General features: G+C 49.0%; 1 protein-coding gene across 2 annotated transcripts; it reads left to right on the top strand.

The window, feature by feature from the left end:
• The first annotated feature begins 680 nt into the window (after positions 1 to 680).
• LOC135811975 (zinc finger-containing ubiquitin peptidase 1-like) lies at positions 681 to 23,995 on the top strand. 2 transcript variants are annotated; one of them, XM_065325255.1, is made up of 10 exons: positions 681 to 1,518; positions 4,413 to 4,537; positions 5,076 to 5,247; positions 5,559 to 5,771; positions 10,101 to 10,160; positions 12,447 to 12,552; positions 14,302 to 14,534; positions 15,242 to 15,307; positions 18,448 to 18,824; positions 22,025 to 23,995. In XM_065325255.1, the coding sequence occupies exons 1-10, from the start codon at positions 1,011 to 1,013 to the stop codon at positions 22,055 to 22,057; spliced, it is 1,893 nt and encodes a 630-aa protein (XP_065181327.1). In that variant the 5' UTR covers positions 681 to 1,010; the 3' UTR covers positions 22,058 to 23,995. The 2 variants fall into 2 exon arrangements, with proteins under 2 accessions (XP_065181327.1, XP_065181328.1); XM_065325256.1 differs by lacking the exon at positions 681 to 1,518 and adding an exon at positions 4,095 to 4,206.
• Positions 23,996 to 24,415: the final 420 nt, after the last annotated feature.

Here is a 24,415-nt window from a genome sequence, read left to right as displayed (position 1 = left end):
ACCACCCCTAGAGGTTTCTTCCTTTTATACCTTCATGCCGGCTTGTTCAGTTTCACCTCCACACGGCCTCGGGACGTGCTGATTGGTCAAGGGCCTGAATGCCACCGCATGTATCAGACATGGACCGGATATCAGGCTTTTTCTTTCTCTCTTTCTCTCTTGAGTTGTTCCACCTCGATCAGGTAAGTCTCTCCACGTGCGAGTATACCCATCACGTGATCATTCATGTTCTCCAACGGTGCCATTCAAGCCCAAGGCAAGGGCCTGAATGGCAGGGCATGATCAGAGGTTCATGCCCTGCCTGTGAGCGCTCTGATTGGCTCAAACCGTGGCAACGATCACGTGGCAAGTGGTCGTTATTGAATACTAGTAGTCGTCTGAGACCTTGTGTAGTAGACGGGTCTACTCAGCAGAGTCAGCACCCAGCAGTCGCTGAGCTCATGTCATGACTGCGTCGCGCTAGCTCTGCTCATGACCGACATGACTCATGAGTATGCACGAGTTTTTGCGACGTTGCCATGTGTACAGCGTACCGACGCGGCATGCACGTGGACACGATCTTGCAGTATAGATCGAGAGCATGCATTGCATGCATGCGCATGCCGCGTTCATTCAAAATCCAAGAGCAAAAAAAATTAATGATGAATGAGAAAGACAGTCGACATGAGTCGTTGTACTTGTTAGTCATGTTTCAATGTGTTGGGTTTGCATTTTGTTTGGATGATTATTGTTTTTTAAACGCAGTGGAATTTCTACTTTTGGGAAGAACGACAGAGTGAAGTTCAGTGTCGTGGTAGGTGGGTGCAGGCAATATTTGGCTGTCGGTCGCTTGGAGGGGCTGGGCCCGATGTATTTCCTTTCTCGAGGAATTGGTATTAGAAACTAATGGACTGGCCTGGACTTGAAGAAGTTACAAGTGCAGAGCTGTGATATAAATAGTCGTATCAGAGGTGAACGCCAGTGTAAATTAGTCAGTGAAGCGCTATGCTCATCTGCACACACCACTCACAATGGCAGAGCCAATGGCGGGGGACTCGAGTGAGGAGGCTGCATGTTTCGAGTGCATGATTTGCCCTTATCACGGAGACTCAGTAGAACAGTTGAACATCCACATCAACGAAGTGCACTGCCAGAGCCCCAGAGCACAGCGTACTGCACCGTCCCTACCCGAAGCTGTGACGTTATCGTCAGAAGCAGTGACATCATCAGCAGCGGCAGCAGCAGTATCAGATCCATGCAGCGCCTACGAATGTCCAGTTTGCGGGCTGGTGTGCAGTGATGACGTTACATTGCGTCATCACGTTGACGAGCACTTCAGCGGCGATGTCACTGCAGAGACAGCGGCACAGGATGGGTCCGCTAATTGGCGCAGCAGTGCCTGCGCACCCGGCGGTATGGATGCACCAATAGTTGTAGACGAGGACGACGACTGCGATGAAACAATGCGTGGCGAGAGTGCTTCCGGCTCGGCGAACCCACCAGAGGCACAGGCCATATGTCCGTTTTGCGGAGCAGATGGTAAGGTCTTCCTCGATTTTTTTAGTGCTGGCACGCTATAATTTCTTTTCGACGAACGTGAGTTTTCCTTTCTGGCAGTTATAGACCGTCGGCATGTTGTAAATAGGGTGATTTCTCTCTATTGTGAGCAAACTGGGTATTGGATACAATGCTTTTTGGCTGTGAACCCTGAGGGAGGTCGGGCACAATGTCGCGTGGGGGGGGGGGGGCACAGTGTAGATGGAGCCGTCCTCCTTATAGGATGCATTGCGAGTAGAGTTAGGCCTGTGAAGGCGACCACTCTGATAAGGTGACCACCTGCCCAGAGGACCACTACAGCTAGGACCGAGGGATGCTATTTTCATTCGAATGACCCTGGATACCGAGACCACATGTACAGGCTCCTGCACGAGTATGAGGGCAGTACCGCGGAATCCAGCCCGCGCCGCGACAGCGGTAAGGGCTGGATGAGCAGCGGTACTGACCGAGTATGAGTGACTGGAACGTGTTTCCCGTATGCACCCAAGCCAAGGAGATCACTCACAATCGTTGAGTTTACATGAACCCGTCTGTGACTCGAGTCCTGTATGAGGCTGTGAGCTGAGTGAGAGTGACTTCGACAACCATACACCATGAACACGCACTACAGACTTACGGTACACGACTTTTGCATGTACAGTTGTGGCAAGTTAAATCCAACACTTGGCAGAAGGGACTGCACCACGCAGTCTGCAGCCCTTGCAGCCCTGCGTACATACAGTACATGTGTTACATCAAGAGTACATAACCCCCCAGAGTGTGCAACGCCGATCCAGCTCTGTGTAGGGTCTTGGTCGAGCGGAATCGGATCTTCTGATGTCATGCGTACACTTCACACCAGCGCAAGGCCGGTCTCGAGGCAGGGCACCATTGTTTTTGATCCAAGAGTACCCGCGACTCCCCGGGTTCCCCTCAGATGTGTACGGTATTATGACGCAAAGATCCGATTCCGCTCGACCAAGACCCTATGCAGAGCTGGATCAGGCGTTGCACACTCTGGGGGGTTATGTACTCTTGGTTACATACAACTTTTTCTGTCTGATGACAAAACTTGTACTCATCACAGTCAAGGTTCAAAAGGTGCTGGCAAAAATGAATAGGGATTGGATACCAATACTCCTTATGTGTACTATGTTTGTGAACTGTGTGTATCTACGCTGTGACCTTTCGATCTGTTTGGGATGCATACGGCTCTATAGTACAAATTTGGTGCAGTGCATTACATCATTGATGTCCATTTGTGGCACTGTCCCCTATGGCAAGTGTCGGATTTCACTTGCCACAACTGTACTACTAGTAGTTTCAGACCACAAAAGGTTGTCATTAAAATGGTAGACTCATGAGTGGATTCTGTCTACTGCCCGTCGTCAAGTGACGACGGGCAGCGGATTCCGTCCTCTGCCCGTCGTCACTTGACGACGGGCAGTGGAACTAGTACCATCACCATTCAGCAGGCAGGATCGCGCTTTCCAGCCCGCGTAATTTGATCTGTTATTGGTCGACTCCGAGGTGACAGTCATGTGACATACGGGAATTGTAGGGTCCCTTGGACGGGAGGTCGGCAAACTATCACTGGTTTGCCTCTCCTTACAATGCACATGAAAATTAATGATATCACACTCATCTACAGTCCATTCATAAAAAGATGGGCCCTGGCTCTGGCAAGCTCCCGTATTTGGCGATTTTTCGTGATTTCATCGTGCACAGTGCAGTGCTGCGAAATTTGAAATTTGAAAAAGGGTCCAAAAAGGGTACCTGAACTGGGGTTCGAACCGCACAATGCACTGTTGCAGACGGGGTCAAACGGCCTGGCTTTTTACGGTTTTTCCCTATTCAATGCTTTGGGGGCAAAACCTGGCCAAAATCCTATTCTTGTTATGGCCTGCTTTTTGGAGAAAAAAACTTCAGATACATAATTGGAAGAGGATTCCATAGGGGATTGCAGAAAAAAATTCTAAAAAAACTCAAAGTTTGACCCATTTATGGCCAAAAGCTAGAAGTCCATCTTTTTCTGAATGAACTGTAGCTTGTAGATGATCGGGTAAAGTGCTTAGACAACACATGATGTCCAGTGATGCGTATTATTGTGGATACTGTGAAGATTTCTGCAGGATTTCTGGGAAACATGTCACATTCATGTTCAGTGCAATCTAGTCACTATTGGCAAGCTGCTGCTGCTGCTGCTTTTGGTGGTGATATTCCTATGTGCGTGTGCTAAATTCTAGCACAATGCACAGTTCACACGTACACACACACACACACACACACACACACACACACACACACACACACACACACACACACACACACACACACACGCACACACGTAAACACACACACACACACACACACACACACACACACGTAAACCCACACACACACACGCACACGTAAACCCACACACATACACACACGCCACCAGCACCACCACCACCTTCACCACGGCACCACAATCGCCACAACCATCATCACTCCTATCACTACTCATTGAACCATCAATTAGTTGTTAATTTAGAGTGTCATCGAGGTGACTGGTCACACCTGACTTTAGCTCTGTGAGTGTGGTTAAATGTATGGATAGTCAGCTTGTTCTTTTTTTCGCAGCTTACCACCCTCAGCATGCAGTTGCTCTAGGTATACTTCCATGCTGGTGCTCTAATAGATCATCCGGTAGGTCTTCATTCGCCTTTTCTGTTTCTTGAAGAGCTTGTTTAATTGTATTGTTGAACTGGCTGTGTTTATTGCTGTGTGGTATGTGTGTGTGTGTGTGTGTGTGTGTGTGTGTGTGTGTGTGTGTGTGTGTGTGTGCATGCGTGTGTGTGCGTGTCTGTGTATGCACATCTGTTTGTTTGTACGTGCATGCGTATACACTACAGTTCCTCTCTCTAGCCTGGGCGACCACCTGACTGCACACGAGATAGCCAAGTCTGACACAACAGAGCTGCAACGTCAGCAACAGGACATGGCTGCAAAGGAAAGCGAAGAGTTCAAGAAATTGCAGGTTGGTTTTGGCTGGATCCAAGCATCAGGCTTTCACATTACTACACCGCCAGTATGTTGAGCATGTATCTTTTTGGGTTAGCCAGTGTTTTTGATAGATGTATTTGTGTGTGTGTGTGTGTGCACGCGCGCGTGTGTGTGTGTGTATGTGTGTGTATGTGAGTGTTTGTGTGTATATTTGTGTGTGTGTGTGTGTGTGTGTGTATGTGCGCGCGCTCGCGTGTGTGTCTGTGTGTGTGTGAATATATGTGTGTATGTGTGTGTGTGTGTGTATATATGTGTGTGTGTGTGTGTGTGTCAGTGTAGAACTCTACACATCTCTTTCTTTCAAGCCGATACATACACACATGCACATCCACACACACGTGTGCACGCACACACACACACAAACACTCCTTCTCTCTCTCTCTCTCTCTCTCTCTCTCTCTCTCTCTCTCTCTCTCTCTCTCTCTCTCTCTCTCTCTCTCTCTCTCTCTCTCTCTCTCTTTTGTTCTATTAGTCTCTCCTCGCACATTCTCTCTTGTCTGGATATCTTGCAGAAACGTTATGGTATGGAGTCCACGCAGAAGGGTTACTCTAAGACGTACGAACAGCGGTTGGGTCATGATGCCGATAGACAACGCATTTCTGGACTTGACTATCATCGTGAGAAGTCCATGCTGGCTGAGAGAATGGCTAGGGGTGTGGATGATGGCTCCACGGCCACCAGAGGTACAGTGTGTGTGTGTGTGTGTGTGTGTGTGTGTGTGTGTGCGTGCACACGCGCGTGTGTGTGTGTGTGTGTGTGTGTGTGTGTGTGTGTACGTGTGCGTGCGTGCTTGTGTGTGTGTGTGTGTGCGCGCGTGTGTGTGTGCGCGCGCGCGTGTGTGTGTGTGTGTGTGTGTGTGTGTGCCCATCTCCTTCGTGCAGATCTTACCATAGCAGTATGTGTGTAGACATGTACATGTCTGTGTTTATGTGTTCGTGCGTGTGTCTATCTGTTTAGCTCTATCTCCATTTTGATCCCATCTTTTTCTACCCAGATCTTATCAGCGCAGTGGCAGGCATCTACCGACACCACAAGATCCGTTCGCTGCAGTCCGTCTCTCTGTGTTGTAATGTCACGCACTACTCGGCCGATCGTGGGGACAGCGGCTGGGGCTGCGGTTATCGTAATCTTCAGATGATGATGTCGTCGCTGATGTCTGTGCCGGAGTACCGATGTCGTATTCAGCGCCTGGTTCCCAACCTTGCAGGTACGAAGATACAGTTTAAGTTGCCAAACTATGATGCTCAGGGCATGTACCGTGTTTTCCGGAATGTAAGCCGCACTGAAGCATAAGTAGTACCCGTATTTCTTTGCCGCGAAATGCAGATATCTTCTCTATAATATCACCGTTAATTTGATCATCGGAGTATGAGCCGCACTGCCTTTTTTTGGGTGGATTTTGAGTGGTCAAAGTGCGGCGTATACTCCGGAACAATACGGTACATGTGTGCTCGGTAGACATAGCCCAATTTTGCTAGCAAAATATCGAAGAATTTTGACATGGAAATTTGCTGGCAAAACGGAGCATGTTATCGGTATACTCGCTGGAAATGGGAAGATTATACACGTATACGGTGCACGTGACTCATTTTCACACATTTTTGCCAACACGTGACTCATTTTTTTCTCAGTTTTGCCAAACACGTGACCCACTTTCGATCGGTTTTGCCACACGTGACACAAATTTGGCCTCGGGTCGGAGCAAAAAATGTCACGGTTCGCGTGAGACTTGGCCAAAGGCCGAGTTTACCGCATCCGCAGGAACGCCACCACCCTCTTGGATCAAGGCAAAAAAGCGAAATATGGACGATGAGCCAGCAACATTTTGTGTCAAAATATCGAAGCTTGACTGGCAAAATCGGGCTTTGCCTAGTGCTCGGTGAAATGCGACCCAAAGTGCAACACTTTGACGCCCTGTACCAGTTCTGATTACAATCATCACTGTATCTGTACATATGTACGTCCAGCCGCATTCGTGCCACTTCCAGGGCGTCAAGGGGCGGGCAAATTGAGGGGCGTCAAACGTGCACTCTGGGTCGGATTTCAATGAGCGCGTATGTAGTTATCATCTTTTCCGGAGTATAAGCCATACTTTTGAACACTCAAAATTCACCCCAAAAGGGGGGTGCGGCTTGTACTCCGATCATCAAATTAACCCTTTGCAAGCTGGGCCGTTTTCCCTGGTTCTCCGGGTGATTTCAGGCCAAAAATGGAAAATTTCAAAATTGGAGTTTCTTTGAATTTTTTCTTGTCGATGCTTCAGTGTAATAATAGACACTAACTGGTGAGGTTTGAGCAGAATACCAGTAGTCAAAGTTGTGCTAATAGCCTAATTACTAGGGGTCAAACGGGTGTACCGGGTACTCGGGTACCCGCCCGTTAATCTCAGGTACCGTTAGTAAAAGGGTACCCGTTTGTAAAAAAATAAAAAATAAATAAAAAATAAAAAAGGTGATCCTATCGTCTTCCAAGACTCAAAATAGGAGTGCGGATACTCTTTTCCTTTTTCCTGTGCATTCCCGCTTTCGACTTTATCAGGCAGGAGCAGGCTGAAAGACAGACTTGACAGTTGTTCTCTCCACTCTAGTGCAAGTAAAAATCCTCGTACTGGAGGTTTTTGATTGTGATGTGAGAAAATGCAAGACTTGAAACTCGTTCGAGGTGGCAGCTGAGTAACTAGAAAGTTACGATGGTTCTCCGACATCGAACCTGCCACAGTACTTGATGAACTAGTGTCACCAGGCTGAGTGACCAGTCGGAGTGTCACAAACGGTGATGTCCGTAGGTGGTAGCTACTTCGAGAAGTACATGTATGATACTCATGGTTGTAGTTTGTTCCTTCAATCGACGAGCTGAAAAGTAGTTCGAAATATTGCATACAAGATTACGGATTTGTGAAGATTCATTTCACGAGTTCAACAAGCTAGCACTAGCAGCTAGCTGGCCAGCAGCACATCAGCTGCGTCAGGCACCCCAGCTAGCTATGGGCGCGAACATCTACTGAATGCAACGAGTACCAGTTCTCTGCGAACATAGCAAATAGGATTGCGCGAGATCACGGAAGTTTTGCTAAACCACTCTGTCCTTGCATGGCTTGAATCACATCGATCTGCAGTTGATTTGCGTACATGTATCAAAATACATGTAGCTTGTAGGACCATCTACATGTACGATTGTAAGTTACTGCCTGTGAAGTTATGTACATGGGCAAATGCACGGATGACATTCATTTGGAATCTTCATTGCCATAATAATAATTATGATACACGAATCAATTGCGAATCATAATGTAGTATCAAAATACAATCTGAGAATATACAAATTAAAATCATTATTTTATGTGAGAAATGCGCAAAAAAATAATATGGCTGCTAAAGGGTACCCGTTAACCCGCCCGTTAAGAAAATTACCAGTTCGTTAGTTAAAGGTACACCCGTTTGACCCCTACTAATTACAATTGCCGTTCTAGTGGTTTTTTTAACGCAAATTCTAATGTCCTAGAAGTACGATTATGTCGTATTGAAGTGTGTTACTGCTGCTGTGATGGTAGAATTGTCCAAAGCTGATGATTTCATGAAGCTCTGCCAACGATAAAATTAAAAAAGAGAGGACCATATGTTTACAAGTGGTCCTATTTTTTTTTAATTTTAATCCTTGGCTATCCATCCGAAAGAGACTCTACCAATGTACTAAGGGTTCCAATCAGTTTTATGCAGAAAAGCTAAATTCATGCCGATGTGATATGTGCTCAAGTTACTCAACCCAATGCAATTATACGTTAGAACGGATCTGCACATATTTTCAAGTTTACAGCCCGCTATTGATTCTAATGACCTTTTTTCCGATAACAGCAGCCTGCAGTTAGTTCCTGCTGCGTGTGTGCTAGATCTCGAAGCAGGGCTCGATGCATAGTGACACGTGATTATGGCATGTTTTGCAGCGGTACCGCGCCTGCTTGCGAATGCCGTGAGATGCGCACACAACACAGCGACGCTGGACAACGGCCTTGCCCTCTGTGGCCGGGTGCTTCTCGGGAAAGCGTTTCCCCGTCAATCGGTCCTGGGCATTAGCAGTAGGAGTAGCTGCAGCAGCAAGCTCAGCATCAGCAGCTTCAACCAGGACTTGCACGGCTTTCTGGACGAATGCATGGTGCTTTTTTTCTTGCCACCATGCATTCGGTAGGTAATGTACGCATTCTGCACAGCTTCTTCGACAAAGCAAACCTCGACTTTGACGTACCATTTTGAGTGTGCGGCGTACTGCGGAGAAAAGCTGTCACCATGGCATCGTTCTTGTCCACGCCTCCCAGCCGCCTGTTATAGTGGTGGCTCACCTGCAGCCTCTTTACGTGCTGGCCTTGTCGAGTCGTTTTGCCGGTGCGAAGAAGATCAGCATTGTGAACCGTTGACAGTAGGTAGATGACTTTGTTGTCATGTTACTTCACCAGCAGAAGAGCACCTTTTCTGCGGAATGCACACTGTGCTTTCGGGAAATCCAGTGTCTTCGACGCGTTGGGAATGCCGCGACGGATGGCGCGCATCGTACCGCACATGCCGGTCGTATTGGCCTTGAGGCGAGTTGCAAGATAAAGCGATGTATACCAATTGTCTTGATAGACATGATATCCCTTGCCTAGTAGCTCACCCATCAGATGCACGACAATGGTGCCAGCTGATCCTAGCCGAGCAGTGTGCGGGAGAGGGTTGGCGGGCCGACCAGTGGCAATAGAAGCAGACCAGTAATCGCCAGAGGTGTCGCAAAGAGCGGATACCTTTACGCCAAAGCGGGTTCTCGCTTGCAGGGGATGTATTCCTTGAAAAGCAGTCTGCCCTTGGAAAGAACAAGCTCCTCATCGATGCTGATGAACTGCTGAGGCACATACGTTCGCTTGAAGATACCAATGAGCGTGTCGGTCAACGGTGGCAACTTGGCCAATCGATCGCCCGGCACAGCGTCATTGTTGTCAGCGAAAAGGAGGAACTGGAGAATGCCCAGAAACTTGTCGCGCTTCATGATGCGCGCCAATGCAGGTGTCTCACTGAACGAATCAGTACACCAATATTGGTGCCAGTGAGATTTGCGTACTATGCCAGAGTGGAGGTAGATGGCAATGAACTTTTTCATGTCAGGTACCGTGACAGGTTTGCAATCATGCTGGCATGAAGCCGGTGTTCAGGTCACCAGCACCCAGACATCCGCTGGGAGGATTCCCGTGCCCTGCTGTTTGCGGGAAATTGGCCTCTGGATCACATGCTGCAGTTTTCGGAGTCCCGTGACCCTTCAATCATGATACCCCCCCCCCCTACCCTTATACACTTTAGTTTGTGTATGTGTTACACGTTTGCACGTGTATGCTTGTGTCTGTGCACGTGTATGCTTGTGTCTGTGCACGTGTATGGTCTGTGCATGTGTCTGTGCATGTGTCTGTGCACGTGTCTTTGCACGTGTCTGTGCATGTGGTCTGTTCATGCATGGATGCATGTGGATGTGTGCAATCTGTGCGTGTCAATGTACTTGTCTGTATGTTGTTTGCCAGCTGGTCAAGTCCCATCGGTTCCCAAGCTGCAAGAGCTGATCGAAGCAGCCTGGACATCTGGTAAGTAAAAGCTCCTCTCCACTCCTTTTGACGTTAGAAGACGTTAGTAACGACTTGAGCAGTGTTTTGAAGTGAGATTAGCGGAACGAGCTGAACCGACATTTCACGAAGGTTTATTGCATTCAAAACAAGTGGACACGATCAAGGAAGGAGAAACGAATGTGATATGGAAGAAATGATGAACACGAATACTATAATTTCTCCCTCCTTGTTCATCACCGCCTTCGTATCCACTTGTTTTGAATGCAATAGGCATGGGTGCACAAATGAAAGGTAAATGTGTATCAAAGCGGTAAGTTTCTCAATTGACTTACTGCATGACATGTTGGCCACTCTCAGGAGATTTTTGTTTCCGTTTTTTTTTCCGTTGCTTGGATCTAGTAGTGGTGACACTCTGGTCCCGGTCAAGTGTGACACTAGGGCGTGAACACTTGGACCGGTGGACTTCCCACCCGCCAGAAACAGGATCAGCGTCGCTATGGCCTCCCAGCTGTGGGCCTAGGGCTGTACATGCATCGCCGTCTGCCTTCTTGGCCTCCCTGTCGGAGTCGCAGGGCACGTTTGATGGCTGCTGGTTCTCCGGCTCGGATAGGCTTTCATTGTAGACTAATGATTCAGCATCAGCAGGAAAAGGCAACTCTTCAGACTCAGAGGAGCTGGAGTCGCTCTGGTCAGCTGCTGGGAGACAAGCCTGCTTAGACTTGGATCTTGGGCATTGTGATTGGGCTTTATTTTGCTGCGCTGTCTGGGCTGGGTTTGCGACCACATCAGATAGGAGTCGACGTGTGCGTTCAGTGTCTGTGTGCATGTAGGTGACGTTGAATGCCGTGACTGCTGTGTACTACCGGTACTGGCAGTGGTACAGCGGCCCTCAGGGCAGTCTTTGGCAAGGTGCTCTGGCTTGCTGCAAATCCGACACGTGGGCTTTTGGCCACTATAGTGTAAGCGGAAAGTGCCTTTCCCGTCTCTGGATTTCACGTACGAAGGTACGGCTTTATTCGACCCAGTACGAAGGTTGCAAAACAGACTCCGGTTGCAGTAACAACGTTGTCCCGTACCTTTTAAAGTTTACCGTGGCAGATGGCGCCCTGCACGGTACCGTATGGAGCAAGCGCGGCTGTTATGGCGCCATCTGGCACCCACACAGGAACATCGTGAATGTGCAACTGATCAACATGAGTGTTTTCTGTCAAGGATTTTGGAAGGATATGTTGTCCATTTATATGAAAGCCATTCTTCACGACGAAGGCCACACGTTTTTATTTCTATGTTTCTCGTCACCTGAAAATCTAAAAACGTATGTGAGAGGTGGAAAAAATAAAAAATGACCGAAAAATAAAAAAAAAGTTTATTAGACCTTTGTTCACACTAAAATCCACCAATACACCATGCAAAATAGCATCCATAGTTAGCAACTAGTATGTGGTAGGAGCTTCTGTCACAATCTGTGCATGTGCCGCTAGATTGCGCACAAAAAATGCCATCCTTGCATCATATGTCGCGCAGGCCAGGCCAAATTATGTACATGTGCACGAGTGTGCTGGTCCCCACATGCACAGTCACTGCAGCACAGTTTTTTTCTTTTTTTCTTCCAGACTCCTAAATCGTATGCGCGCGGGTGACGAGAAACATAGAAATAAAAACGTGTGGCCTAACTGGGCAAGCGGGATAACTGCGAACGTTAATCTGCATTGGCCTACTGAACTGACCTGGATAGATAGGATGAGCTCGGCTCCTATTGCGTGTTGCACGAGGCAGCTCACGTACTCGGCGAGTTTCAAATCCTTTGGAGCTGGAAATATCACAGTTCGGGCCATCAGGTCCCTGGCGCTTACTTTCCGCCATGGGTCGACTTCAGCTGGTTCCCGAGATACATCAGTGGCCTCCATGACCCCAGAACGGGCACATGCGGGGCTAAAATGCCCAACGACGAGATTTTTTCAGAGCTAAAACAGCTTTACCACACGTCGCTGAACAAACAGACAAATGTGTGTGTGTGTGTGTGTGTGTGTGTGTGTGTGTGTGTGTGTGTGTGTGTGTGTGTGTGTGTGTGTGTGTGTGTGCGTGCGTGCGTGCGTGCGTGCGTGCGTGCGTGCGTGCGTGCGTGCGTGCGTGCGGGCGGGCGGGCGGGCGGGCGGGCGGGCGGGCGGGCGGGCGGGCGGGCGGGCGGGCGGGCGGGCGGGCGGGCGCATGCGTGCGCTCGCGCATGCTTACATGGGTGTGTGTACGGATGTGTACCTGGGTATATGCATGTGTTTGTCTGTACCCACTGTATTGTGTGTGAAGGTTTTGACCGCGCTGGCGCTGATCAACTAGGACATAAGCTATGCAAGACTCGCAAGTGGATAGGCACAACCGAGATTGCGGCTGTGCTGAGATATTGTGGAATACGGTAAGGATGAAGTGTGGGATTCTGTGTGCTTTTCCCCATGGCTACAGTACATACTGCCGGGTGCCAAAGAACGAAGCCCCGAAGAACGCAGCTCCGAAGAACGGAGCCCCGAAGAACGGAGCCCCGAAGAACGGAGCCCCGAAGAACGGAGCCCCGAAGAACGGAGCCCCGAAGAACGGAGCCCCGAGGAAAGGAGCCCCGAGGAACGGAGCCCCGAAGAACGGAGCCCCGAAGAACGGAGCCCCGGAGAAAGGAGCCCCGAAGAACGGAACCCCGAAGAACGGAGCCCCGAAGAACGGAGCCCCGAAGAACGGAGCCCCGAAGAACGGACGCCCCGAAGAACGGACGCCCCGAAGAACGGACGCCCTGAAGAACGGAGCCCCGAAGAACGGAGCCCCGAAGAACGGAGCCCCGAAGAACGGAGCCCCGAAGAACGGAGCCCTGAAGAACGGAGCCCCGAAGAGAACGGCTGGGCTAGAAGGTCATCAAGTACAGCATAGCAATGTATGCCCGGTGACTCAACTGTGCATAGACTATAACATGAAGATAAGAGCGGTCTAGGCTAGGCTAGGAGGCTGTGCCCCCAGTTCTCCGGCGACCGAAAGTACTGTAGTGGTGGTGCTGCTGCTGCTGCTGGTGGCGGCGGCGGTTGTTGATGTTGTCAAGAGAGGAAAACGGTTTGCGAAGAAAAAGGGAGAAGCCTTGGCAATGAGAGCACATGATGAAGTGTTAGCGAAGAAAGTTCTTGGACCTATGCTAGCTAGGTAAAATAGATGTATATACTGGGTTGCAGTGCTATCTGTAGTGGTGTTGAGTTTGTTTGTTTAATTTATTTTACTTCACCAAGTGAACAGGCCTTTCTGCCTTCTCACCAGGTCCGGAGACCTAGTTCTGACGAAATGATGAAGAGGAGTCACACACTCCACTGCTCCGCTATGCCAGCTCCCCGCTTCCGGTGCCAGCATCGCATGCGTGTGCCGTGCTGCGTAGAGTGTGCGAGCGGGACCGCACGTTGACATCCAGTTGTGAACCTGACCTGGATGCACCACACTGGCTTTCGTCACTTTTTCCTGTATCTACAGTCCATTCCAAAACTATAGACGCGTAGGGTTTTTGAAATATTTCAAATTTGGCTGGAACTTTTTGAGAATAGTTTTCGGAATATTGCTCAGGTCCGCTCCGCAATTACTCTCATGTAGTTTCTAAACGATTGGATAACAGACGCCCAATTTCGAAAAAATTATGCGCAAAGTGATCACAGATTTTATGTGGTATAGATGCTGGCATAACGGTTTTTGCCTAGGTACGCGTCTATAGTTTTGAAATGGACTGTAGTTCCTACAGTACTAGGCAGAAGAAATGCAACCTCATGAATAAAATAGGAGCTGTAGCACTACACACACTGGTCTGTGTACTCGAACGCGGCGCTACTTTATTCATGTGGTTGGATTTCTCTGGCCAGCACTGTACAGGATTGAGTGACACACCTGGCGCGCACACCGTGCGTCACGGAGTACGTTGAAAAATCCGCTTGCATTGATGTCTTCTTTGAAAAGGTTCTGAGGTGGCTTTGCACCATAGAAGAGGTGTGTCACGAACTGTGATGCTAGATTATTCCCTGGTTTGTTTGTTTGTTTGTGTGTGTGTGTGTGCGTGCGCGGGTGTGTGTGCGTGTGTATGTGTATATGTGCATATGTGTGTGCGCGCGTCTTTTTGCTGGTATGCGTATGTGAATGCGTATCATTGTAGCATGCAGATTATTGATTTTCATCGACCCAGCGGACCTAACAACACCCATCCAGCCATGCTGGACTGGGTTAAATCTTACTACAGCGGCAGTGCGTCCACTTCTAGCCACGTTCCTAGAGGCGGTGTGAGCAGTCGTACCTCGTCATCAGCTCCCGGGGAGTCTGGAAAGGCGGCAACATCGTCTGTCGTCACTGCGGCAGCGCAGCGTAACAGACCCGCTTCGGGCGCTGCAGGTACGCTTAAATCACCAGCACGTGTCGTGTTAACATCCGAACTAGTGAGCCGGAACAAAGCAGTGTGTTCCTGATTCTATGCACTGTTATTGCATACCATCAGTGCAGTGCAATCCAGTACAGGTGTCCAGCACTTTATAGACCAGCAACCTCTATAAGCCGGCATTCGTTTCAGTGCCCAAAGTGTCCTCTTCCTGCACATTGCAGCAGTATGTCAGATTTGTCAATGCAGCACTCTCCCTAATCCATGGGCGTGATGTCCACAACTTTATTAGCTCCCTAATCCGGCAGGATTTCCATAGCACAATTGGTGGCAGATTAATCATGGTCTAAGACCATCCCACTACGCCCGATACCAAGAGTAGTTAAACAAGAGTGTGCAACTCCGGATCTCTCCTGCACAATCTGCAGATACCCAGGGCGGAATTTTTTGTTTACGTCACCTTTTTTCAGAGAAACGCGGACTTTGCCGCAGAGCAGTGTTAGAGCACGTGCTGGGCACCGACAATGTAGTGTAAAGCCCAGCCAAGTGCACGAGGGAAACTCTCCAAAAGGCTCGCAGCGCGTGCGTCGTTGAAAAGATTACGTCAACAAAAAATTCCGCCGTGGGCCAACCCAATCGCGAGTTGCACACTCTTGTTTATCTACTCTTCCCGATACTGTCCAGCGGATACCAAGTTTCAATGTCTGATCCCTTCTGACTGCAGGTCCTCCATCACAAGCATCTGTGCAAGTTCACGGCGAGAAGTTTCCACTGTACTTCCAGCACCAAGGTCAGTGCACTTCGAGGGTGTAATGGTGTGTGTGTGTGCGTGCGTGCGTGCGTGCGTGTGTGTGCCATATGGTGCAGTTGTATGTGCAGCGATTTCCAATCGATAGGTTGCGGGTTCGATTCCGGATGATTATGGTCACACACGTCTTTCTTCTCTTTTGTCAGACTCCTCCTGACTTTTCTTTCATTCTCCTGGGTAGTAACCAGCAGCCAGTGCATGCCGGAGTATGTGGTGTGATGTGTGTGCGGGACAAAAAAATTAATGGAAAAGACCAAAAAGTAGGGATTCACTGGCCAGAAAAATCCACTTCATAGCTGTGTGGTGTAGACCAGGCTGAATAGTGGCAGTCAATTCTTCAGCCTTGCAAGCTGTTGAATGGTGCAATGCTGCTATAGCATTGCTATCATCGCCTCTGGCGATGTGTGTCCAATGGTGTGTGTGTGTGTGTGTGTGTGTGTGTGTGTGTGCGCGTGTGCGTGCGTGCCTGCGTGCGTGCGCGTGTGTGTGTGTGTGTGTGTGTGTGTGTGTGTGTGTGTGTGTGTGTGTGTGTGTGTGTGTGTGTGTGTGTGTGCATGGCAAGGCAAAGGCAAAACCAAAGGCATGGCAGTGAACACTCCGGCGAATGCATAAATGACACTGGATGGCGTTTACGTATCTTGGCATTGCCATACACCGCGATGGTTCGCCTTCCCACGACGTGCAGGCCCGCATTGGCAAAGCATCCAAAGCTGTTGGTAGCTTGAAGCAAGCTGTGTTCGAGAACCGGTCATCGAGTCTACAGTATCGTCGTCGTGCGTATGTTGCCTTGGTGCTCTCTACCCTCCTGTATGGCGCGGAGACCTGGACAATGAAGGCTCCGGACCTACGGCATCTCAACCTCTTCCACCATCAATGTATCAGAACTATCATCTGAGTGTCGCGACAGCAGCAATGGGAGATGCACGTAACGTCCTCGGCCCTTGTAAAGACCCTAGGAGTGCCGGAAGACACTGGTCTCATCGTACGGTAACGACGTTTGCACTGGCTTGGACACGTGGCACAGATGGAGGATCATCGATTGCCGAAGTGTGTTCTCTTCGGTGAACTGCCTGCCTCGCAAGACATGGAGATACATCGCTGTGGATGACTTCGCGTCGGTGGAGCCACCGGTTCCAACATGTGGTTGGTACGATACAGCCCAGAACCATCCGGAGTGGCGTACCATTGTCGACCACCCAAGGCACCCTCTGCTGCTAGGTACACTTGCACCTGCGGGCCGCATGTTCCGTCGAATCGGCGACCTGAAACGCCGTCAGTCATTCTGTCATGGACGGGAGAAATAACAATGCGCTATAACAATGTGTGTGTGTGTGTGTGTGTGTGTGTGTGTGCGTGCGCACGTGTGTGTGTGTGTGCGTGTGTGTGCGCTGGTGTGTGTGTGTGCGTGTGTGTGTGTGTGTACGTGCACTGTAGGATGTTGCCCTCATGTCTACATATGCGAGCACGTTTCTCCAATCTATTTTTGTTGTCAAGAAATGTCGAGCGTCGAACTGTCGTGTTTGTGAATGCATTGATTGATTTGCGTACTTAGGCTGTGTTTACATGAGAAATTTCAACCCGGGTCGAGTTCAGCCCGGGTTGAATGTCTGTACGATAGACGAAATAGGTGAGGGTTTACATGAAGACAGTTGACCCGGGTCAAATACTGATATGCCACCAAAAGTCCACTTCTAGAGTCCTGTACGGTCACGTGAATTCTTTCGCGCGAAATTTGCACGTACAGTGCTGTTCAAACCTGGCGTGAGATACGCACAGAAGTACGTTTGTATGATTTCTTTGACCCGGGTTGAAATCAACCCGGAGCGAAATTTCAACCCGGGTCAAGCGCAATGCGTCATGTAAACGCGCCATTCATTTTGTGTACATGGCAGGTTGAAATCTGACCCGGGTTGAAACGCCTCATGTAAAAACAGCCTTAGCATACTTTTTAAAAGTACTGTATCTCACCGCCTGTCGGTTTTCTTGCTGTGAGTCTGTTTCGAGCCATACTTGTATATTGTAGTAACATGAAATAAATCTGTCTATCCCTCTGTATGCCCGTCTGTATACGATTATCATTAATCACACCGTCATTGAACTCGGATGGAGGGCCAGGGATTAACCCTTTATGTACGGTGTGTACGTGAATCGATCACATATGATCACATATGATCGATTCATAATCGATTCGTAAACCTTCGTAACTCCATCATTTCTTGTCCGAATTCAACAATCGAAGGGTCTATTTGGTAGCGGAAACTCCACGCTTTCCAATGCAACAATCGCTGAAGAGCTACGATGTACAAACCCAGAGATATCGCGCGCCGTATTCTTGTCTCGGCAAATTCAATTTTTTTATCGATCTCTTCGCCATTTTAGGGGAAAATCCCTTTTCGTGTGCTCTTTGACCAACTCAGCACATGATAGTGACGTAATTGGCTGAAGTTTGAATCGCCTCGAAAAGATTTGAGCGTTCTGCGATAGAGGAGAGTGGAATAGCGTTGATGGGGAAATTTGCTCGCATATTGGGCTTGGAGACGACTTGGCTGTGTTCCTGCGCCTGATTTGTGGCAGCCAGTTGATGGAGCCTGGTATCCTGGCGTTGCTCTCGCCATGAGCTTTCCAAAGAGCCCAAGATTGTGGAAATGCAGCGAAGGAGGCCAAAGTTATAGCCTGTTGACGGTGAACATTGTGCTGAAAATTCAAATTCTGCTTCATTCTGTGCTGGAAATCAGTACATAAAGGGTTAAAATGAATTAGAAAGCACCAAAGGTTTACAAGTTGCCCGTAGCATATGATTGCCAGTGTTGGACAACTATGCGTAACTTGTAAGTCCTCGGATGGTGAGCCAAGGAAAATATAAAAAGGAAACGAGGAAAATGGTGGGGCACACGCTTTGCGTTAGAGGCCACCAACTAAACCAGATTTTGAACAGTCGGACGTCAGTCTGGTTCTACCTTGTGCACGTCTGATTGTTTAAAATCTGGTTTATTTGGTTGACTCTAACGAACTAGTGCCCCACCGCTTTCCTTGTTTCTTTTTAACTTTTGATCCTTTCTTCCTTCCTTTCTTCATACTGTCATTGTTTTTTTTTCCGTATTGTATGCTGTACGTTACCGTAGGTCACAGCCGGACCATCGTTGGCTACGAGGAGCGTAAGGACAACAACCGGTCGCTACTCATCTTCGATCCGTCGCAGCCGCCACGCAAGATGGCTTCGCTGCTGCCGTCCAAGAAGACAGTGACGACGACGGCCATGGCTGCCTCGTCTAGCCGATCGGGTGCAGCAGGCACATCGTTGTCACGAGGAGCTTCTTCGGCGGCAGCCGGATATCCGAATCACACAACAGCGTCATCGGCGGCGTCGTGCCACGGTGCTGAAGTTGCGGCGGACGCCGGTCGCATCCAGGTGATCCGACGACCGCTCGGACAGCATCAGGCGGACAAGTACCAAGTGGCGTACGTGGACGGCCTCGTCCTGCCAGCCGAGGTTAATAGGGTACGTCATGACCATTACTGCTTGGGGGAGAAACTGATAGGTCGCATATGTCCTGGGGAGATAGGGAATGCGGCGGATAATTGTTGCAATGCACCCATGCTTAGGGGCCGTCCGTGAATATCAAACCTTTTTCACCAGACAAATTATTTTACTTTGGACCCAACCCCTCCCTCCCTCCCCCTCAGAACGTAAAAAAATGTTGACATAATAGAGAGGTTCTGCTATACGTGAAACGTAGAGAAATCACGTACAGAGCAGCTGTCTGGGTTAGAGTCTACGGCTTCGCGTGTTTTGGGTCCAGATTTCTACGCGTAGATGAGGTTCTCTACGTTGTGGCACACGCAAAGAAAATGCGTGCGGATCTGCTGGGTATCATTCGAGTGCAGGCAGAAAACTGCCAAATATGGAAGGGGAAATTCCCAGTACACATTCCACGTGACTTCTCTACGTGAAACGTAGAGCAGAACAGGATTTCTTTACGTTACGGGAACGCGAAGAGAGTTCCCGTGATTCTTTGCCCGAAACGTAGAGGTAGAACAGGATTTCGTTACGTTACGGGAACGCGAAGAGAGTTCGCGTGATTCTTTGCGTCGCGTTCCCGAAACATAGAGCAGAACCTCACGCATACATGCAAAATTCGCGAATGTGTCACTGCTCCTATGGCCATGTACATGTATCAATGTTTTCTGAAACGAAATTGGTCAACCCCCTCCCACACCGTAACGAAATTTAATTATTTCGTTTTTTGAAAAAAAACTTCGATATCTATGGACGACCCCTTAGCGGCGGGTCAAACGATTTACCTCTGACGGCATTGCTATGCAGTCTGGTCGCCGGTTCATTTCTTTTGCACATACCGTATTTTCCGGAGTATAAGACGCACTAGATTCTAAGCTGCACCCAGAGTATTTTTTTGTCACGAAATACAGACGTTTACCAAGTGTATCACACCGTTGATTTCACCAGCGTAGTATCAGCCGCATTGACTTTTGGGGGGGGGGGGGGGGGGGGGACTACGAGTTTACAGTTGCTGCGTATACTCCGGAGAACACAGTACTTCTCTGTCCACCCTGCACTCACTCGTTGCGCACACATCCGCACAATCACTCATACGTGCACACCACTATTGAACACGTGAACATTGCCAGTGGGGGCGACCACAGCACAGCTCAATACCAACTCGCCACTCGAGGCTACAGTCAGACCTCGCTTAGCCGCACGCAGCCGTTTTCCGCAAAAATATATCCGGATAGGGGATGGAACCGGATAATCGAACACACATGCTGTATGTATGCATGGCATGCAGAGAATACTGAATATAACGTGCCCCTTTGATTTTCGATAATTTATCACTATATCCGGTGCATCACTATAGCCGATTTGCATGTATGACTGACACATGGCACATGACTGTGCATGAAATGCTGCGTACACGCTGGAAAAAGCATGAAAAGCAGCCACGTGTACATGTGGCTGCTTACAGCACACAGGGAAGAGTTTTCTCTCACTCATGTCTGCTGCCAGATGCATCCAGGCAACACTGGATCAGTTTTGGAAGAAGTGAACTTCATTGGAAGAACACTTGTTTTTGTGATCATCACTCTTGATCATTATATGCGATATTTTCCTGTACATTTGATATGGTTTGCTTCCTGAAACCCATCACAATAAGCGATATATCGGTATAGCCGATAATAGTGTGTATAGTGTTACCCGTCATGTGTCACACTTCTTTGGATTTTTAACCTTTGTTTTTCCCTTGATCTCTTTAGTTCCGTATTTCCACTGATGATCGAGCGTGAAAATCGATTTTGGAAACACACAAAACAAAACCTTGAACAAATTGTCATGTTGCGTGGTGATGTCTGCGGCATTCATACTTTTCATAGCTATTAGTGATATTTTAGCTGTATTTTTCTGATTTGATTTTGACGAGTTTTATGATTATAGCCGGTATATCGTTACACCCGGTCACTTTATAAGCGATACTCACTGTCTGCTGTAAATCGGTAGCCAGCGATTTTCTTCCGAATGGCGAGGGGTCCGGATAAGCGAGGTCTAACTGTACTAGAACTTTTTTCTTTTATCAGTGATTGCTCTAGCTCAGAGATTGCTCTAGCTCAGAGACTGCTCTTGGAGCGTGTTGTGAGAATGTGTGCTTATAATGCATGGCTACAGTGGAGTCTGCGCGTATTGAGAAACGTATTGAGAAACGTTTTATTCTGCCCCGCATCGGGCACGGGGTGTATGCTTGCCCCCTATAAATTTCGACCTAGGCTCAGCATGCACATAAGGACCATGAATGACATGCAACAGCCATCCTACACACATGCGGCTGTGCACCCCCCGCCCCCCTGAAACGGGGACCAGCATGCTCCTGGGATGTGTGGTTAGAATGGATGGCTAGATGGCTATGGCGCGTGTATGCGTATCTGCATCTCCCCCAGGCGCGTACGCAGGGTCACATCTGGGGGGGGGGGGGGGGGGGGGGGGGGTCAACCGAATCACAGACAACGAGTTTTCAGTTCTACTCAATCAATCTTCATAATCTTGGGCTTCCTGGAAGTGGAAAGGTATCCGGGAGAGGAAGAGAATGAGGTCAACCATGATAGCTAGGACACTGTACACGTATATCCAGCACTAGAGTGGAGTGACAGTGCGAAAAATGCCCCAAAGGCACAAACGTGTCCTGCTCCAGCGATTTCGTTTTTCGCGATCACAGAGTTTCGATTTTTGTTGTTGTGTACTCTTGAGATTATCACAAGTGAAGCCCCTGCAAATTTGAGCAAGTCAACGTGGCGAAAAGTCTCAAATTCTCGATACTCAAGTCGCACTGCGCGTTTTGGAAATAATTGCCGAGATCGCGGCTCAACTTACGAATGATATTATCTCACGAACCATTGCTCGCAGCGCTTCGCGAATTGTTTCTACCAACTGAGAGTTTTCTATTCGACCTGGATATTTGGATCGTTGGATTTGAGCGAGATTTGACTGAGTTAGATATACGATCTATTGAAGTTTTGCATTCTTGTCAGATCGATCGCGCGCCCTACTAAAAAATGCCCAAAAATATGCCTCTTTTGGAACATTTGGGGGTTTCCGGGCAAGGGGAAACCCCCCCTGCGTACGCGCCTGTCCCCTCACTCACTCTATCCACCTATCTCTCTATCTTCGACTTGATTTCTCTTGCCTCTATCCAGATGAAGACTATTCGATCACGGCGTATTCCGTAGCCGAGCACTTCTGCCTGCCAAACTCTACTGAAGGCGGCCCGAACACAACAAGAAAGAGAAGAACCCGCTGTCGGTAACGTACCTCTGCATTCACGCAGGCTTGCTCCAGCTACTGGGGTAGTATTGCTCCTGCTACTGGGGTAATACTGTTGAGTTGTTTTTGGGCACTGCCAGAGTATCGATATCAAACGTACAACTGTTAGCATATTGATACCAAACGTACAGCTGCTAAAGCATCGATACCAAGCGCACAGCTGTTAGAGCATCTATATCAAACGTACAGCTGCTAAAGCATCGATACAAGCGTACAGCTGTTAGAGCATCTATACGAAACAAACAACTGTAATTGCATCGATACCAAGCGTACAGCTGCTAGAGCATCTATACCAAACGAACAACTGTAATTGCATCGGCACCAAGCGTACAGCTGTTAGAGCATCTATACCAAACGAACAACTGTAATTGCATCGGCACCAAACATACAGCTGTAATTGGCGTTGATACCAAACATTCATGTGAATATCTCTACTGCCTGCGCCACCGTCGCTGCTCCTGCTGTTGCCATCCCGTCGCTGCTCCTGCTGTTGCCATGCCGTCGCTGCTCCTGCTGTTGCCATGCCGTCGCTGCTCCTGCTGTTGCCATGCCGTCGCTGCTCCTGCTGTTGCCATGCCGTCGCTGCTCCTGCTGTTGCCATGCCGACCCTGCTCCTGCTGTTGCAATGCCGACGCTGCTCCTGCTGTTGCCATGCCGACGCTGCTTGGTCGTCGTGACGCGTTACGCCGAGTGTTCATATTATGGCAGTGCTAACAGTGCAGTGTCCGTGTGCATGAGACACCACCGTGCTCTCTCTCGGTATACACACAAACAGGAGTTGCATGAGACACCACCGTGCTCTCTGTATACACACAAACGGGAGTTGCTCCGCGTGGTTCTGAGCTCATGCAGCACATTGACTCGCGAGAGTCAGGCAGCCTTTGGCCAATGAAGATCGTGTTTCCGGGGACTAAAAGCCAGTCGCTGTGGCCCGAACTTTCCGACCTCCACCCGTCTGATTCGATGCTGACCTACACATGTACACATACCGGACTGCACAGTGTCCTGATTCAGTTGATATTGAGTTGATTGATAGGATTATGTCTCCTGTGCTAAGTAAGGCCCTGAAGCTGAATCGCCGTCGACTTCCTTGCAGCGAGTGAGTCTGTGGACACGCAACGCGTACGCGTGCACGCACACCAGTACAGGGGCCGTGCAGAGCGCAGACAGTTGTTGTCCGAGTCTCAACTTCATCGCCGTTAGGCGGCGAACGGGCAGGTGCAGGCATACTTGCACACACATGCACACACACACGCACACGCACGTGCACGCACGCACACACACACACACGCACACACACACACACGCGCGCACACACACACACACACACGCACACACACACACACACATACAGCAGGCTGTGTGCCCCGTCGCCATGCGGGCTTGTGTTTGACTGCCGATTTGACGGGTTTTGCACCGTGCCGTACTCTGTCTCCTTGCAATGCATGCACGCTTCGCGAGGGCACCCGGTGGCTCCCGTTTGTTTGCTTGCAACGCTGCCACTGGTCATATGCTGCTAAAGATATGTTATGATACTGTTCAGTTGTACCTTCTCTCACGGTGTATTGTTTTCGGACTGTATCACATACCGGCAGTTTTACTTCATACGCGGTACTTGAGTAGAGCAAGCAATATCACACAACTCACAGAGCATCACATGTCATCCGATAGCTAGGAGTTTCATGCCCATAGGCAATCATCAGACAACTGATCAATAGCTCTATTCGAATGGATGTCGAGCACTGTACCGAGCCGGAGGACTCTCATTTGCAAACAATGTGATAATTAATTATTTTCATATTTATTTTCATTGAAGCGTATCATCAGGATTCCGGGGTCCACGACTTTGCTAATGCTGGATGGCTTGGATGGGAGGAGAGACAAGCGAGAAGAATTGGCAGTGAGGCAACCGAGAATAAAAAAAAAATCACTGTAAGATGCAGTCAAACAAGTTCAAACAACATGCGTGTGCATGGCGTGTGCATGGTCGCACTGAAGTGAGGGAGACGGATATACAGGACCGTATGCTCGGCAAGCGGTACCATTTTGAAGAATATTTTCAAAAGCAGTATGGACACTTCGTCTGTGGGACCTGCTGCACATACTGAATGCTCCTTGCGTTTGACAATAGCCTCAGCAGCAGCAACAGCAGCAATAGACTGCCCCTATTGCCTGAGCCATCATAGTACATGTAAGTGCATTACATGCTGGATCACATCAATCTTACTCTGATTCTTATGTGGGTATGTCACTATAAACTCATT

The sequence above is a fragment of the Sycon ciliatum genome, chromosome 3 (assembly GCF_964019385.1).
Source record: "Sycon ciliatum chromosome 3, ocSycCili1.1, whole genome shotgun sequence".
Taxonomy (NCBI): domain Eukaryota; kingdom Metazoa; phylum Porifera; class Calcarea; order Leucosolenida; family Sycettidae; genus Sycon; species Sycon ciliatum.
The sequence above is the reverse complement of the archived record's forward strand: the minus strand, read 5'-3'. Positions and strand labels throughout refer to the sequence as shown.

Coding starts and splice junctions, on each gene's coding strand:
- LOC135811975 (XM_065325255.1), top strand. CDS start 1,011: ATGGCAGAGCCAATGGCGGGGGACTCGAGTGAGGAGGCTGCATGTTTC. Junction 14,535..15,241: donor ACCCGCTTCGGGCGCTGCAG/GTACGCTTAAAT, acceptor TTCTGACTGCAG/GTCCTCCATCACAAGCATCT. Junction 15,308..18,447: donor ACTGTACTTCCAGCACCAAG/GTCAGTGCACTT, acceptor ACGTTACCGTAG/GTCACAGCCGGACCATCGTT.